This window comes from Microchirus variegatus (assembly GCF_963457635.1).
Source record: "Microchirus variegatus genome assembly, chromosome: 18".
In the NCBI taxonomy this organism is placed as follows: Eukaryota; Metazoa; Chordata; class Actinopteri; order Pleuronectiformes; family Soleidae; genus Microchirus; species Microchirus variegatus.
The window spans coordinates 9,542,218-9,558,964 of record NC_139819.1 but is presented as its reverse complement, the minus strand read 5'-3'; the positions used below and the strand labels follow the sequence as shown (position 1 = coordinate 9,558,964).

Sequence of the window (16,747 nt, the reverse complement as noted above, 5' to 3'; positions counted from 1 at the left end):
ATTGTTGTGCAGGGATGTGCTAGCCTAAATAACCCATGTATGCGTTCCCTTTGTATGTTTACATGTCAGCACAGCATGGAAATATACAATGCAACCTGGAGAACAATATTTTTTAAACATGTACTGTATGTAATTCTCCTTTACTGACCCCGTTTTTTTTTATGATTATGTAAACAAGCTGTGATGTGTAAACCAAAAGAAATCCCGCAGAGCGCAAACTACCGAAGACACGGTTAAAACAAAAGTGGAAAGACGAAGAAGAGATGAGTCAAATGTACACTGACTCTGACTGTAAGCCACATGTTAAGCACATTAAGCTCGAGTCAGAGAGAGGGATTAGAGAAAGATGAAAGATGAAAGTGGACTTTGCTGCACTCTACAAAATGACAGATGTAAGCAGCAAGTGGGGAGCAAGCGGCAGCTTTGAATTCAAACTGATGTTCAACTGAAATGCAAAATTTCTGATTGGAGATGGGCAAATGTCCGTCAAATTGCATCATACGCATTTGCGTCCTTTTGACTCGCTAATGAATCTATTAACACGCATTCGGAGACCGGAGTCTGTTTAGAGGATTAAAATGAGCTGTCAGTCACCCAAATTAACCAATGATAGCCAGAGCTATGGCGCTGCGTAACTGAACAAACAAATAAATAAAATTCAATGGGTTTTAATAATTTGGTACCTAAAAAATTTCAAATGGCACAGATGGTGCCAAACTGTGCCTAACGAGAGAACGCCTAAACATCTCTTTCCTAAAACCTCTGCAATTTTACTCTGCTTCACTTCAGCAGCACAGCTCATGTCCACATGTTGTTACATGACCACCAGGCATTTTCAAGCTCCTTCTACATTATTTTAAAGGTGATATTTACTTTAAAATGCAATCTTTTTTTAGGTGAGGGAAAAAAAATCCTTCAATTATGGTTCCATCTGCATTTGCACCCCAAAAAGAGGGTCTGGGAAGAAGAGGTTTTATCAATTTTGCAAATGTTTTTATTTGGATATAACTTTGGAAGTAACATGGTTATAATGTAATAATTAACATTGTTTTTTACCAAGGTGGCAGCTAGAAGACCTGGGCTTGCGACCCAGTCAGAACAAGGGCCTATCTGCATGGAGTTTGCATGTTCTCCCCGCGTGTGCATGGGATTTCTCCGGGTTCTCCAGCTTCCTCCCACTGTTCCTCCTCGCTTGTTTCCCCTGTGTTTCACCTCATGTCATTCAGAGAAAAAAAATAACCTTGTCTTGATGGAAAAATACATCACTGGTGTGGAATTCATCGAGCATGACTTGCACCAGTTCAACACTGTACATGTCAATGACTCAATTACTATTGAACCATCGCGGCTAGTGATGGACCTGCACAAGAATCTCGTGGCTAAAAGACGGAGTTGGCTGTTGGCTCCGAGTGGAAAGAGGTCAATTATTATTGAGTGGCACTGACTCTGTGTACAGGCTCGCGTCCTCTGACACAAGAGTCAGTTGGAGATCGATATGTCACAAGTTACATAGGGCTAAAAATGTTACATCATTGGTATTAACGTGCATTTCCTATAGGAGGATGATTGTCGGGTGAGCAAAGATTTTTTTTTAATCCCAAACGCTTACAAACAACTTTAATCGTCTGAGAGTTTTGAGACATGGGGACCATGGTGATGCATTTACCAGTTGTTGAACGTATGTAAGAGGTGATATATGTACCTTATACACCAAAACTACATATTAAAGCTCTCAAGAAAAACTTGAGAACTAAAAATTTGGACGACTGTGTCACAAAATCCTAAAATTATCATAATTTATGCAGGTCTGTCATAATTAAGGCTCACGTTTATTGTCTATGCTCAGGAATTCCTACAATTAATCCTACCACAGATATCACTTATTATATGATATCTATTGTTTATTAATGGGTTTCAAAGAATAACACAGATAAGTCTGCTGAATGTCGGCCAGACATCCACCTGCTGCTCCGGTTTCAGACTCGGATAGTTACGTAACGTAGCAGAGTGTGAGTCATACAGGGAATTATGGTGATGGTATAGAGCTTTAAATCACGTAATGCACGTCTTAAGCCTCTTTAGGGCCTGGCTGGGTTTTTTATTAACCACCACACCAGGGAATAATCTGGGTTATACATTAAAATGATGTGAGGGAAAAAAACAGGTCATAACATGCGCTTCGATAAGTGGAACGATTTTCAGTCAATAATGAAAGAGCACTGCTGGATTCTTGTTTTTGTTTTTACCTTTTCATTCTATTTGCTTGTTAAAAAAAATGCAAGTTCAATGACTTATGTTTTGTTTTGTTATTAGGAGACTCTTATTTGACCACAGGTTAGATTCATTAGATTACATTGCAGCATTTACAAGGCACAAGAGTAAATGCAGTGAAGTGGTAAATATAAACATAGTGAATATAGTATAATATGAATATGTGTATAATAAAAAGGGAAGGTGTTTTATCTCCACTCTTTTATATCTAAAAATGTATGTATGTTATTATTATTTAAAGTGCAGCTCAGGTCTGTAAAATGGTGTTCCAGTTCAGCTCTCATTCATATTAAATATGACAGAACACACACACCATAAAAAGCTACAGATGAGACTGCATGATGCAAATTTACCTCGCACACCTTTTTTTTTATTTTAAGAAAACAGTATAGAGTTTTCTGAGTCAAATAGATTGGCGGGAAACATTTTCTTATTTTTCAAGTCAAGTTCACGCCAGCGCTTCAACCATCAGAAGAAAACATGTGACGAGGAGAAGCAGACGTTTCCCTTCACCCATCTCAGCACTTGCACCTGTTGCACCTAATGACAAATTGAGATCTTCGGGTTTTCCTGAAAAGGACAATTTAAAAAAAACAACAACAAAACAATTGTATTAATATTTTTTCTTTAAATGACTGATTTGTCACTGTGCTTTACCTACCTCTGGTCAGACTAACGGACTTTACGTTAATCCAGAACACTGTGCGCTGCTGAGCTACGGTGGCCCTGGAAAACAAGGTAATGACAGCAAATGTCACCCATTCATACATTTTTACTATAACAGAGATAAAAATAGCAAATATTGACTGATAGTATTGAAGTAAAGCACGTTGACTTACACGAAGTACACAGGGCTTGTGGAGTTGGACGGCGTCCATCTGTATGCAGTGGTGTTACCTTTCAGGTTGACGTTGGAATGAGTAACAGCACCTTGTGGGTTCCCACTGCACTGTGAACATAAAACATTTACGTACGACATTTCTCAGCCTCTTGTTGATTCCACTTTCATCTCATCATGAAAAAAAAAAAATCATTATGGATTGAAAAGGATTATTTTCTGAGATAATAGTAAGTTATTGGTAGGTTGACATCATTTTCCTTCCCTGTATTTTAACATTTGTTAGGAAGTGCCTCCAAAGTGAGTCACCTGAAGAAACTTGGTGTTTGGAGGAGGAAGCGTCCAGCTCCCCAGAGCGTTGGTGCTGCCGCCTGTTCTAGCTTCCAGGAGCACACCTCTGTATTCTGGCCCGGTGATGGTCACTGCAAGAAAAACACGGCAGAACACGTGACGCTGTTGTGAAGTCCTATGTGGTATTTTATTGCATCACTCAGCATGCAACACATTAAGAGTTCCATAACCTCTAAAAAAAAAATGCCATGCCCATGTCCCCTGAGCACAGATAAGTGCTGCCCACTGTTCACTACTGGTGTGTAATAAGGATGGTTTACCTCAGAGGGTGAGTGTGTGTGCAAAAATGACTAATTCTAATTCAAGCATGTGTGAATCGTGTCCATATAAAGTCAGCTACGGTCAAATATTTTTACTTTTTTTTTTTTTTTTATTATATATATATATTTTTCAAAATAAATAATAAAATATAAATAAATAAATTAAAAACAAATAAAAATGTTAATGAAGCAAATAGAGGCGTACCCATAAAGTGCATACAGTAGAAAGTGGCTTCTTATATATTTATAACTGTGTTTATAAACTACATACAAACGAGTATTCATGTGTTATGAATGATTAATTCAATATTTATTCATGCTTAACTAATGCTAATAGTGTGTACTTATTGTAAAGTGTTACCGAATAGAAGAACTTTGACATTCAGACATCACCACATGAACACAGACGTCTGAGCATGTGAAAGATCCAGTAATCCTACATAATATGATGTTTAATCAAGAGTCAAATAACAACCATACCCATATTTCCTATTAAAAGAGGAAAAAAAAAAGACCAGTACTAATACCTTTATGTCTCCTGCTTTAGTATTAATTAGCTGTTTGCATCGTCTTACCTGTAATGGGCATGCCTGGATTAAATGTCATGGCGTTGGTGAGAAGCTTGTAGGGAGCCGGTGAAGGCTGAGGATTCACCCCAGTGTGGCGAGGCGTCATATCCTCGCAGGCACCGGTCGGAGCACCGGAGGGATAAGCACCGACCAGACAGAGCACTCCAAGTGCCAAGACACCGCACAACGCCCGCTCCATGAGGCCGAATGACAAAGCGACTGCTCTGCAGGACAAGAAAAAACACTGGTGTAAGATGATAAACACAACCCCACCCCCCACCCAAAAAAAACACACAACCCTTTTTTTTCTCTAATTTCCCTGCACGGTTATTCCTTATCTAACCGTAAAATGTGCTTTTACATGTTCACTCTTGATCATCAGTTTATCAGGCTTCGCATGGGAGCACATGATCACTGCTGTTTGATGGGACAACTTCCAAATAATCAAGAGAAGGAGGGCACATATTGTAATTACTCCAGTTTATATATATATATATATATATATATATATACGTATATATATATGTATATATGTACATATATATGTACATATATATATATATATATAGATGTAAGGCAACCACTGCAGAACCATGATGCCATTCCTCGATAAAAAACATTCCTCGGCGTGAAATGTTAAACAGTTCAGTTCTCAGAAAAGGCTTTTCAAAGGAAGTTCCGCCTTTTACTCACATGTGTCTAAAAGATTTGTTTCTCTTTGGTTGTATTTTTTTTAGGAAGAAAGCCAAAGCAAGTGTGGACAATAACTGTTTAACTTTTCAATGCGCAATATCCCACATCATAATGTGAAATTAAACACTGAAAAACACTAAACAGTACCATATTGATTTACATGCAGGGTGCATTTACACCCTTACCCCACTTTTATTTTATATTCTCTTTTACATTGTTTATTGGAGATGCTTTTAATCTCATCGTGCACGTGTACAGTGGCAATAAAGGCATTCTATTCTATCCCAGTCAGTCCAACACTTGACACTCTCCTTCTCCTGTCTGCAGAATATGATGTATAATTTATGTCACATACAAATGAACAGGATATGAGAATATGAGAAGAAGAAGAAGCATAAGGCACATTCAGCCATGACATGCTCTCTCTGCCTCCCCTCTCTGTTTAAATTTACATTTCTCTCCGTCTCTACTCTTTCATCATTTATTGAGGGATAGAAAGTATGATTCAAAAAAAAAGGAGCTTTGTCATTTTCTGCACACTGACCACAATGTGTGTGTTTTTTTGTTTCCTTCAAAATGGGAATCCATTAACTGAGATCAAATTATCATGAAAAAATAGGACATAAATCATGGGAACTAATAATACTGACACCAATCTTACTTTTGGGGGCTAAACGAAACACTGCATTCCCCCTGTCCCCCCCAATACAGTTTGTTCTGTGACGATATGAATGTGGGGAATATCAAACCAAATAGAACATTTCCTTGTATGGTAATCATTCATCAAAGCCGATTTGAGCGATGGTTTTTACAAAGACAAATGTCTGTTTTTTCTTTTTTTTTTTTAAATCAAGTACCAGAAACTAAAAACAATTAATGCGAGATTTGTGTACACTTGCCCTTTTTGCACAACAAAAAACGAAGTCACTTTTACTCTTTAATTTAAACAGGCTACTTTTTTTTTTTTTACTTTAACTTGAGTAAATGTTTTTTTACAAACAGTACTTTTACTTGTACTTAAGTACATGTTCTCACAATAGTAGTGCTTTTTACTTGAGTAGAATATTTCAGTGCTCTTTCCACCTCTGCACCTTACCTAATATTATACATTCATGCACACACACACACACACATAATTATCACACTATACTACATACCTGCACTTTCTGTGTGTATTATTATTTATTCTGTCACTGCTTATGCACTTAGAGGCAATCAGCATTTGATTGCCTCGTATACCCGCGACATGCCATGACAATAAAGTGGAATATAATCTAACATTTACCAAATATCACTGAGTCATTTGAGCGTGAAACTCAACATTTTCCGGCACAGACAAATATCCTCTCACAGTTTCAGGGCCTAGGCTCACCATTAGAGTGTGTGTGTGTGTGTGTGTGCGTGTGTGTGTGTGTGTGTGTGCGTGTGTGTGTGTGTGTGTGTGTGTGTGTGTGTGTGTGTGTGTGTGTGTGTGTGTGTGTGTGTTGGTGGTATTCTTTCTTGCATAATGTGTCGGGGGAGAACAGCGGGAGAACGGTCGATTAAAATTCAATAGATAATTCCACAGAGCGACACAGTCACTGACATAGTTAAATGATGATGTTGCTGTGTGAAGTCAGTTAATGTTCTTCTTTCCAACCAAACCAGGAGTGACCATTGATCGGGAGAATATCATTATTATAATAATAATAATAATAATAATAATAATAAAATCAAGTTGTGAAGCTAAACTGCAAAAATAAGTTGTATTAAATGTAGTCAAATGCAAAGTTTCATTGATGTTGTGAAGGAAGAGGACAAGATGGAGGCAGGTGATCTGCTGTGGTAAAGCCAAAAGAAGAAGAAGAAGAAAATATAAATTGCACAACATGTACAGATGGAACGTTATTTAACCTTCAACTCAGCAGTTTCAAACAACAACTTTGTGTTTTCAAAGCATAATGGAAAAACACAATTAAACCCCATGACTCCTTCGCAGTCACAGTGCTTGTGATTGAAAAGACCTCCAGCGAGGGCAATAAAAGTAAAAAAATAAATAAAGTGAGTACTGCGATGTGCCTCTTTGTGTGCAGGCAAAACATTTACAGGGGAAATTGTGCTCTTGAGGGGGTTTGTGGTGTTTTTTTTGTGTTCGTATTATACAACGCACACAAAAAAAGGGGTTCTTATACGCTTTTCATCATCATTCCTTTTGTTGTTGTCGTCGTGTTTGTTGTGTTGACATTTCGACACAACATAACGACATAATAGGTTGTCTCCAGAACATCCCATCTAAAAAAGTAAGTATGTGGTGAGTAAAGGTTGCTTCTGTAAAGACATTTTTCACCATCAAGTCCTGATTGGTGCCACAACTGGGGGTTTGTGAGCTGTGCAGCAAATTTCATAATACTTTTTTTTCTCTCTCCAAATAACCAGCACTTGATTGCAACAGAATTATTATTTTGACAACTTTTATGATATGAGCATCTTAAAAGCACTGAGTAAAATAAAACTTAATTTTCATTGAATGATTTATTATATAATATAATCTGACTGGACTGGCTTCCTGTATGCCGATTCATTTATTTTAAAATATTGCTGTTAGTCTATAAAACACCTACTCTTAGAAATAAGGGTTCCAAAGGGGTTCTTCTACAAGGGCTGAGGTTCTACCTGGAACCATTTGCTTCTGAAAAACGTTCCCCTTTCCGAAGAAAAGGGTTTTTCAAGGGTTCTTGGTAAAACGAATGGTTCCAGTAAGAACCATTTTGATCCAGAGAACCCTTTAAAACTCCTTTCCCTGAGTAAAGGGTTTTAAAAGGCTTCTTGGTGGAACCCTCCAAGGGTTAGGGTTAGGTTTTCTGAACTGCTGGCTCACTATGAACCAATCAGACCACTAAGGTCATCAGGGTCAAGGTTTGCTCTGTGTCCCCAGAACCAGGACTAAACATAGGGAAGTTTTTAATTCCCCAAATATGTGAAACAAACTCCCAGAAGACTGCAAATTCAACCAATCTTGCCTTAAAACCTACCCGTTTGCCACTGTATTTAAATAAAACACTAAAAACAACATTTGGTTTCTTTTCCCGCCTCTTTCTTTTACTTGTCTAATTAAAATGTTTATGTTTTACAGTATATTATGTACTTAATTTATAATTATAATGCTGCTACTGCTGCTGTTTCTCCTTGTTTTTATTGCAAAGCACTTTGAAATGCCTTGTTGAAATATGAACATTGTGATTGTGCTTACTGCAACCACATTGGTTTACAAACTCTAGGATTTCAGCTTAAAATTAAAATGTCAATCTCAGTGAAACCATTTAATTAGCTTGTCTATTTCTGGTTAGTTTACTTTAATTTACATTCTCACTTGCAGTAGTTTCACAAAACAAAATGTGGCAGTTGTTGCATGTCCTCGACCGTCAGCTGCACTCAGATCAATTTGGATCATCTGTCACTATAATAAAGTGGTCAAAAGAAAACACAAACCTCGCCTTTAAATGTTTAAACCGATCAGATCAACACAAATGCTAATTCTACATATTCCTACATTCTATAGCTACTTCCTCTGTTGCATAAAATACAAACTGTCACATATTTCAGACTACATTTCTGATCATGTTCGTGTTTTAAATAAAGACTTATGACATTCGGGCCATAAACTGATCTCTTACTAAGGAAGTGTCACCACGTGTGAATTAATTTATCTGTTTATTTATTGTATTTCAGGATCCGTGATGAATTCAACCCTTTTTTTTTCCAACTTTTTGATAATTCATAAAACATAGTAAATAGATGGAATAGATGGAACATTTGCAGACAGACCCTTTTAAAGGGTAAAGCTTAGGCATGAGGAAGCAACGAGAGCAGACAAATCTTGCACGTGGAGGCGTGGAAATGCTTGAATAGTTGAGACGATCATGTTTTCCTCTGGTGTGAAAGCGATTAAACTAAAAAAAAAAAAAAAGGGGCTGATGTTCACAGTGTTGTGCGTTTTTTTTTTTTTTGTTCTGCACACTTCACAGGATTTTGGGCTCAACATCAGACCCTCGTGTGACTCGCATCGGAGTTTCCCAAATGAGAAAAGGCGTGAAAAACTAACAGAAAGCAACAAAAAAAACACACACACACACACAAATGGTGCAGCTGATAATCGTCACAGCCCCTCACACTAAACTAGAAGCCTTTAAAACATCAATCAAGACTAGAAGATCTAGTCTAACAGACTGACAGCACGTCACCAACAAGGACACAACACAAATCATCTAGAGTCAAAAAACAAAAAATCCTCTACGAAGCAATTTGTGGTGACTCTTTGAGCCCTCAGCTCACTTCAGGTTCTTCCAGCAATCAAGTAACGATTTACAGTTGAAAAAAAAAATGTCCTTCGAATTTCAAAGACCCTGATTTTTGCCTCCTCTCACAAAGTACTTGTCCTTTGATTGTTGTCGTGAGTTTGTCGGTGAGTTGTTAACGTTACAGCAAACCTTAGGTTTATATAAATGGTTTAGTTTCCACTCATTTTGGTGCTGGCAAAGTCAGTTTTTTTTTCCCCCAAGACGACAATGATGAATCATCTCGTGCTACGTTCTACTTGGAGCACGTATTGATGTTCTTGCCGTCGGCGGCGTCTTCCACCAGCGCTAAGTAATAATCGGTGGAGAGCGTGAAGTGAGACACGCAGCCCACCAAACCTCCGACATACTGTCTGTTTGTGTGGAGAGCGATCTCTTTCATTCCACCTTCAGAAATACAGAAAGAGGTGTCAAAAGGGAACAACAACAGGTATAAAATAAAAATAATATTTTACAGCTTTGTGAGCTCCACCCACCTACGTATAACGGTCCATTGATGTTGAGTTGTCTCATCTTGCCTGCTGACCTGCCCGTCTTTGCTCCATAGTCGTCCACTGTTAGTTTCCCTGTCTGACCATCCCTGAAGGTATAGAAATGTGATAATTTACATATGATTTATTTAAAAACCTTCAAAAAATGTGTAAGCTTGGCCTTGGATCTTACAGTTTTCATGCTAAAACTGTTTCACATGCTTCTTGAAAGATAGCAAATGACCTCTCCTTGAAGTTGCACTTATACCAATAATTGGATATAGAGGGCCAATTCCAATTCCTATCTTAACCCTCAATCTTAACCCTAAATCTTAACTGGCCCTCAAAACCAAGTGTTGAGGGTTATTTTGTCACTTAGAAATGGGACACTCCTTAAATGCAGATACGTCTTCAGACTGTAGGGGGCAGAATAACGCGAAAGCTGCGTCCAGTCTGTCAACTCCAAAAAAGAAGAAGAAGAACACATTTACGTCACGATTATTTATAACGATCTGTTTGTCAGTCAAGTTATTAGGTTGGAAAAAATAATCAGTTATAAGATGATACACCACGGCTTATTGAAAAGTAAACGATAGCAAACGATCGCTTGTGCGCACCGGCCGACAAAAGATCGTAAAATAAAAAAATAAATGTTACGCAACAATGACGTCAGTAATCCATAAAATGGGTCTAAACTAAGATAATACAATGGTTTTCATATTTTTTATATCTTTATTAACAAAGAAAATACTTAATTTGTATCGCACTCGTTTTGCTGCTTTCGGCGCCATCTTTGTTATGTCAAAACACGCAATGCATTCTGGGTAGTCCTTGCTCCCAAGGGTGGTCTCGGAAAATCTCAATATTGAGGGCGATACAGCCCTTAAACTTGCCCCTCAACTTAATTTTTCTGAGAATCGGGACAGCACTTGCACTAGAGGGAGTGCATTTTTGAGATTGAGGGTTAAGATTGAGGGTTAAGCAAGGAATTTGGAATTCACCCTAAGTGATCGATTGAGTATGTGAAAAGTGCAAGGAAAACACACACTATCAACGTAAGCACTGCATAGACTTTCAGCATCTTTAAACTCTGGGAAATCAATAAGTTGCCGTATTGCTCCATATCTGTTTGATACATAAATATATAATTATAAACCCTGTTTCGTTTGTTTGTCTTTACTTTATTTACTGACATCATGGATCAGATTAGTGAAATGTGTCCGAGCACCACTTTTAGAGAAATAAAAACACATACATTCCCAGGACTGATGAATAAACAGAGATTGATTATTGGTTTTGTGTGCAGTGTACTGCCTCCTGGTGGACAAGGAAGATAACTGCTGCTGTCTTGAGTGGTGAAAGACTGATTTTTGACTTGATTTCTTCACAAAGAGAGAATCTCACCTCACGGCTTTGACTCGGTGCCACTTTCCGTCAGTAAAAGTCCCGTTGACGACGATGTTAGCCGCACCGCTGCCCAGATTGTAACTGCAACATAAAAACAAAGAGTTTCACGTATGAAGTACATCCTCCTCCATCGTCTTCTTCTGTTGTTAACTGAACTTTTCTGAATGAATAAAAAGGGATATCTTCGGTAAAAACAACATCATAAAACAGGCGTGCAGCATATACTGCTGTATAGCTGCCAAGCATTGTGGGAAATACAGTCCTTCAACACACATACACTTAGTTTCTGGCCTGTGAAAACCATTATATATGTTATCAATATGCGAAATGAATATGACATGTCACTTAATATTTCCCATTAAATTCCTGTATGTAAATAATTAACATACAAGGATCTTTCAAAGAAATAATGTCTATTTAAATTCAGTTCCTCTTTTGTTTAAATCTGCCTGTTTCGTCAGAGCCTGCTCTTTGACTTAAACCCGAGAAATATAGTCTGATAATAATGAGAAGTTACGCGCAATCTGTTCCACACAAACAAATACCTAAAGATTAAAGCACCGTCCTGAAGCCCCAGAGAGAGGAAGTCACTGTTGGGTCTGTCTCCTCGCCACAGCAACAGTCCGTCCTTAGCTGTGCTTTTAAAACGCATGAAAAGGTTGGTCCTGGAACCGGAAACCCTGAAAACAAGGGTTTGACAAGTTTACTTATACATTAAACATGTTTTTTTGTTTTTTTTTAATTCATACATATTCTACAAAGCAACCTTTTAAGGATATCTCTGTTGTCATAGGTCAGGTAACTTCGCCCGATGAACTGCGGGATCTCAATGGCTTCAGTCACAGCTGTGCAGAGAAAAACACATGTTTTTACTTCATACGATCACAAGGGGGCAGCATCAACTTTTACTCTGTTAGTGGCTACATGTATAAGGGAATTACCAGAATAGTACTGATGAATGAATGTTGAAATTAACTAAGTCAAAAACAACTTACTGTTCAAACAGTAATTCCCACACTCTGTTCATTGAAAGCATTAAATAAAAAGAAGAAGAGAAAGAAGAGGAAGAAGAAGGCATAGATAGGTTTAAAGGATTACAATGTCCAATATATTATTCTAAAGAGATTACATGATAACAGAGGATGAGCGACTGCATCACATGGGTAAAGCCATACACTACATTTATTTACAAAAACATCGCTATTATCAAGAAACCACAGAGGCCAGCAAATGTCATGCAGGGAAAATGTAGTGAATAGAATAGAATAGAATATAGAATATAGAATAGAATAGAATATCTTTATTTGTCATTCTAACAGGTACAAAAAAGTTAAGTGCATTCATTGTTCAGTGTAAAAGTAGCAATAAATAAGTAAAAAGTCTCTATGGACATAAATAAAAGTGCATAGAAAACCCCCACACATATCCCACCCATACAAATCCACATAGTGTAGTTTACTTTAATTTAGGCCTTTAATATCAGGGTTATTATCCATATTGTGTTATATTGACTCCCATAGATTTTTTTTTAGAAGAAGTCATAGATGAAAGCAAGGTAGTGTTGTCTTTGTATTGCAGTTTAGGTCTTGATTTCCTCTAGGACTTCCTCTAGGTACATATTTTTGCTTTAATTCTGCTGTCCAAAGCACCGACAATGAGAAACATCACTTTTGAGGAGTGTCATGTAAACAACAAACAAAGTCTATCAACAAACCAACCACTGGAGGAGTTAAATTCACCCGGTAATGACCGTAGTAAACCCTGCGTTCACACAACTCACCTTTCTGGCAGTGTCTGCCGTCATAGCCGAGAGCGCAGTCGCACTCGTACTTGTCCCACTTCGGTCTGCATGTCCCTCCGTTGGCACAGGGACTTTCCACACACGGGTGCGCAGAGTTCGCTACGTTGACGCCGCCAGCGGAACCGGTGGTTATCAGGACGGTGCGGTCGTTAAGAATCAGCTGTGAAGATGAAAAGACGGCAGAAAACAGAGATTAGGCGAGAAAATATGTGTTTATTTATACAGCATAGTATGGATACTATAGATTCTATATAGACCCACCTTCTGAATAATTCCAGTGAACGGCTTTATTACACCTGCCATCTTCTTTGTCTTTTCGTATTCCGGTACTCCTCCAATATAAAGAGGTGAACTGCAGTTGATCTGAGTGAAGGCTCCCTGAGGACAAATAGTTGTTATGATGACGACCATTCATAAATACAGTTAGTACCATTAACAGTATATAATATAGTATAGTATATAAACGTTATACTATAGAAGAGAGTTGATACAGCATGATATTGTTCTCCAGAGTTCAGGGGTCAGGTGAGGGCTACAGTGCAAATAAAAGGTGATTTGAATAGTACACTCTTGGAAATAAAAGCGCCAAGTAGAACCATTTAAGGTTCTTCGGCTTGTCCTCATAGGAGAACCCTTTTTGGCTCCAGGTAGAACCTTTTTATAAAGGTTCCACCAAGAACCCTTTTAAAACCCTTTATTCAGGAAAGGGGTTTTAAAGGGTTCTCTGGATCAAAATGGTTCTTACTGGAACCATTAGTGTTACCAAGAACCCTTAAAAAAACCTTGTTACTTTGCCCTGCCGTTAATCCAAGAATGTAAAGTGAGTGTGAGTGTTGTTGAGCTTTTTGTGTGGTTTGACTGCCCTCTTGTGGTCACAAAAAAAACAAACCAGCTTTAACCCTTTAAAAACTGTCCTGTGACGAAGTTCTTTTGCCATTTTTTTAGGGATTAACTTTCAATATCTGGCAGTAATTTACAATTTACTGCATGTTCAAATCATGTATTAGCAATTTAAAACTGTTTTATTGAGGAAAAAACACTTACACGAACACCAGATTTTGTGTGTTAAATTTTAAATTTGAACAGTATAACACATATTTACATTTGTTTGAGTTTTTGTCTCAATGAACAAAAACTGGCCAAAAATGGCAACAGCTCGAGGGAAATTACCGCAATATCCACGTTGGCTTTGACGTGTAACTTCTTAGCTTTCAGAAACAGTTGGACATTTTTCCTACAGCACAAACCGTCGCATAATTACCGTAATTAAAGGGTTAAAAAAACACAGACACAGAAGAAATATACCTCAGCTATTCCCTCCATGGGCCTCTGACTGTCCACCTGCAGGATGCCACTCTTTGCTGTGCGGGAAACCCTCAGCTCATGCCACGTGTCCAGACTTATCTGCTCCTCACTCCTGTAGACCACATCACCACATTCAAAATGGAATGTTTCATGAAAATAAATCAATCAAAAGACACAGGAAGAGCAGACTAAATAAAAAATGGATACTCCAGGACCTTATGATGGCTCCTCCAGAGCCGCAGTCAAATCTGAACTCTACATATCTGTCCACCAGGTTTATAGCCAGGAAGTCTCCACTGCCGGCGTCCTCGCTGTACAGCAGCGTCCCGCCGGGCTCCGAGGGTCGAAACGTCAGCTCGAACTCCGTGAAGGACAGGTAACTCTGAGGGGACTGAGGCCACGGGAGGACGGCGTACGAAAACGCCGTCTCGTTAAAGAGCGGCGAAGACAGTGAGAAACCTGAGTTTGGACAGAGGAGAAGAGGGAAATAACAAGCGTGGGAAGGAAGAGGAGGACATAAGACATGGTGAAGGAGAAATCAATGAAAAGAGAAGTAAAGTGTTTAATCACTCCCTATGTGTAAGAAATAAAAATCCTCATCTCAACCAATTTTCTCCATATTGCGCTCAGCACTTACCTTTAAAAGGTCTATGACGTCACTTTCTGCATTTGCACTAATCGTCTGTTCTTTGGCTACTCCATGTTAGAAAAAAAACATGCACTATGTGATAACGTCGTTGACTATTTTTACAATAAATCCTTAAGTATGTGTATTTTGTTAAAGTGCAGATAACATAGACCTGGACAGTGAGTCACCTTCTTTGAGTGCTTACAAAAAGTGCATTAGTTCCAATTAGTTAAGAATAATTCAGAATAAATATAATAACTCTCTTCTAAGCATTTTCTGCTACTACACATAAGCACAAACATCCCTGACTACCTTGATTGTTGAATTAAATAAATAAACTTCTATAGGAACTTCAAAATCTAGTACCCTTCACTTAACTCTGGAGTCTGGGCTGTCTTTTATATCAGTTTTTTACTTCTATTGTATTTTATTTTTCAATACTGTTACTTATATTGCTGCTGCCTTGGCCAGGTCTGCAATGTTAAAGAGCTCTCAATGGAACTAACTAGGTTAAAAACTAGGTTCTGGTTTCTGTCCAACCAAACAGTTGCCAAGGGGCAGAATAAAGTGTGTTAATCTTGCATGCGGGTCATTTTTTCAGTACATTGTGCAGCCCATGGTTTGTTTTTGTGCAGATGTGAGACGAGAGAAAACTCAAGTTGACTCACTCTCTTCACAAAGTTCTCCCCTGAATCCGAGCGGGCACAGGCAGATGTAGCCGTCGGCCCGGTTTGCAAAGCACGCGCCACCGTTGGCACAGTTGACCAGGTCACACACGCGGTCACTGCAGTCGTCTGGTGAGGGGGATAATAATAATATCAATACACCAATGATTCTGTATAAAGACAGATCATGTGACAGATGTCTAAAAGTGAAAAAGGAGCTAAAAACTCTAAAAATGTTGTGTGACAGTAAAAATCAGATCACGTTATTAATCGTGCATCCGAATGGCAAAGAAATTGGAAAAAACAAAAATAAAAAAGCATTAGTCTGTGCAATTAATAAACTACGTCACCCACATTAAAATGTAGTGTTATTTTTTATGTACCAGCATTAACCCTTAGTGCTCACATGGCACAGGCTCACCCTTGGTAAATGGCTGTGGGAATAATACACAACTCCTTATAAGGGCATCCTGGGGGGTGTGTGTTTACAGGTCACATCCTCAAGACTTCTTATGTGTTGCTGAGTCAAAGTTATGATTTATTGTCACATATTTGTAGCGATAATTGTGCAGAAGTGTCAAAATATGCAACTTTTACTTTATATTTGGTCATTAAAAACGAGCCAAGTGAACTTTGAAATGTGACTGATTTAAAAAAAAGAAAAAAGAAAAAAAGCTGGAGTACTTTTTGCGCTGGTGTGTTTATAAAGTTGGTGAAAATTGAAAAAAAGAAAGAATATAAAACATTATATATTGAACATTCTTATAGCCTCTGTATATACTGTACCTTTTAACATAGTAATGGAAAAAACTAAATGCTCTCTGTTCTAAGGATTAAAATAAGTAGTTTCCTTTCCAATTTTTCATTGGTTTAATACAGTGACATATGCTTCCTCACCTATATCGGCTGCGCTCAGAGCTTTACCCAGAGGCCAGGGTCTGATATCTGTGACCTTGTTGTTGACGGTCAGACTCTGAATGCAGCCGACAAAGCCTCGGTTCGTCCCCGTCACCCTGACCAGCCAATAAGCATTCGGGGATCCTCCCAAATACAGCGGGGATCGGAAAGTGATCTTCGTGTACTGGCCCTGGAACAGTAGGTTACTTCATTTATTGCTGGAACCGAACTCTGCAGTCGCTCCAATGTGATGTCCTA

General features: G+C 38.3%; 2 protein-coding genes across 3 annotated transcripts in view; both read right to left on the bottom strand.

Annotated features, from left to right (window-relative positions):
• Positions 1-2,719: 2,719 nt before the first annotated feature.
• Positions 2,720-4,488, bottom strand: LOC310940230 (putative defense protein 3; the record flags this gene model as incomplete). The annotated part of the gene is made up of 5 exons (XM_083905161.1): positions 2,720-2,841; positions 2,933-2,997; positions 3,111-3,220; positions 3,419-3,531; positions 4,296-4,488. 5 exons carry the CDS (start codon positions 4,486-4,488, stop codon positions 2,720-2,722), a joined length of 603 nt encoding a protein of 200 aa, XP_083761287.1.
• Positions 4,489-9,551: 5,063 nt separating this feature from the next.
• Positions 9,552-16,747, bottom strand: part of egflam (EGF-like, fibronectin type III and laminin G domains) — a gene marked incomplete at both ends in the record, with an annotated part of 24,357 nt that continues 17,161 nt past the window's right edge. For both annotated transcript variants that reach the window (XM_083904923.1, XM_083904924.1), the window contains 12 exons: positions 9,552-9,703; positions 9,793-9,896; positions 11,191-11,274; positions 11,739-11,873; positions 11,960-12,038; positions 12,189-12,212; positions 12,974-13,154; positions 13,256-13,372; positions 14,300-14,411; positions 14,515-14,758; positions 15,596-15,721; positions 16,490-16,679. In XM_083904923.1, coding sequence (XP_083761049.1) covers positions 9,552-9,703; positions 9,793-9,896; positions 11,191-11,274; positions 11,739-11,873; positions 11,960-12,038; positions 12,189-12,212; positions 12,974-13,154; positions 13,256-13,372; positions 14,300-14,411; positions 14,515-14,758; positions 15,596-15,721; positions 16,490-16,679 — 1,548 coding nt within the window. The remainder of the gene's footprint in view (positions 9,704-9,792; positions 9,897-11,190; positions 11,275-11,738; positions 11,874-11,959; positions 12,039-12,188; positions 12,213-12,973; positions 13,155-13,255; positions 13,373-14,299; positions 14,412-14,514; positions 14,759-15,595; positions 15,722-16,489; positions 16,680-16,747) is intronic.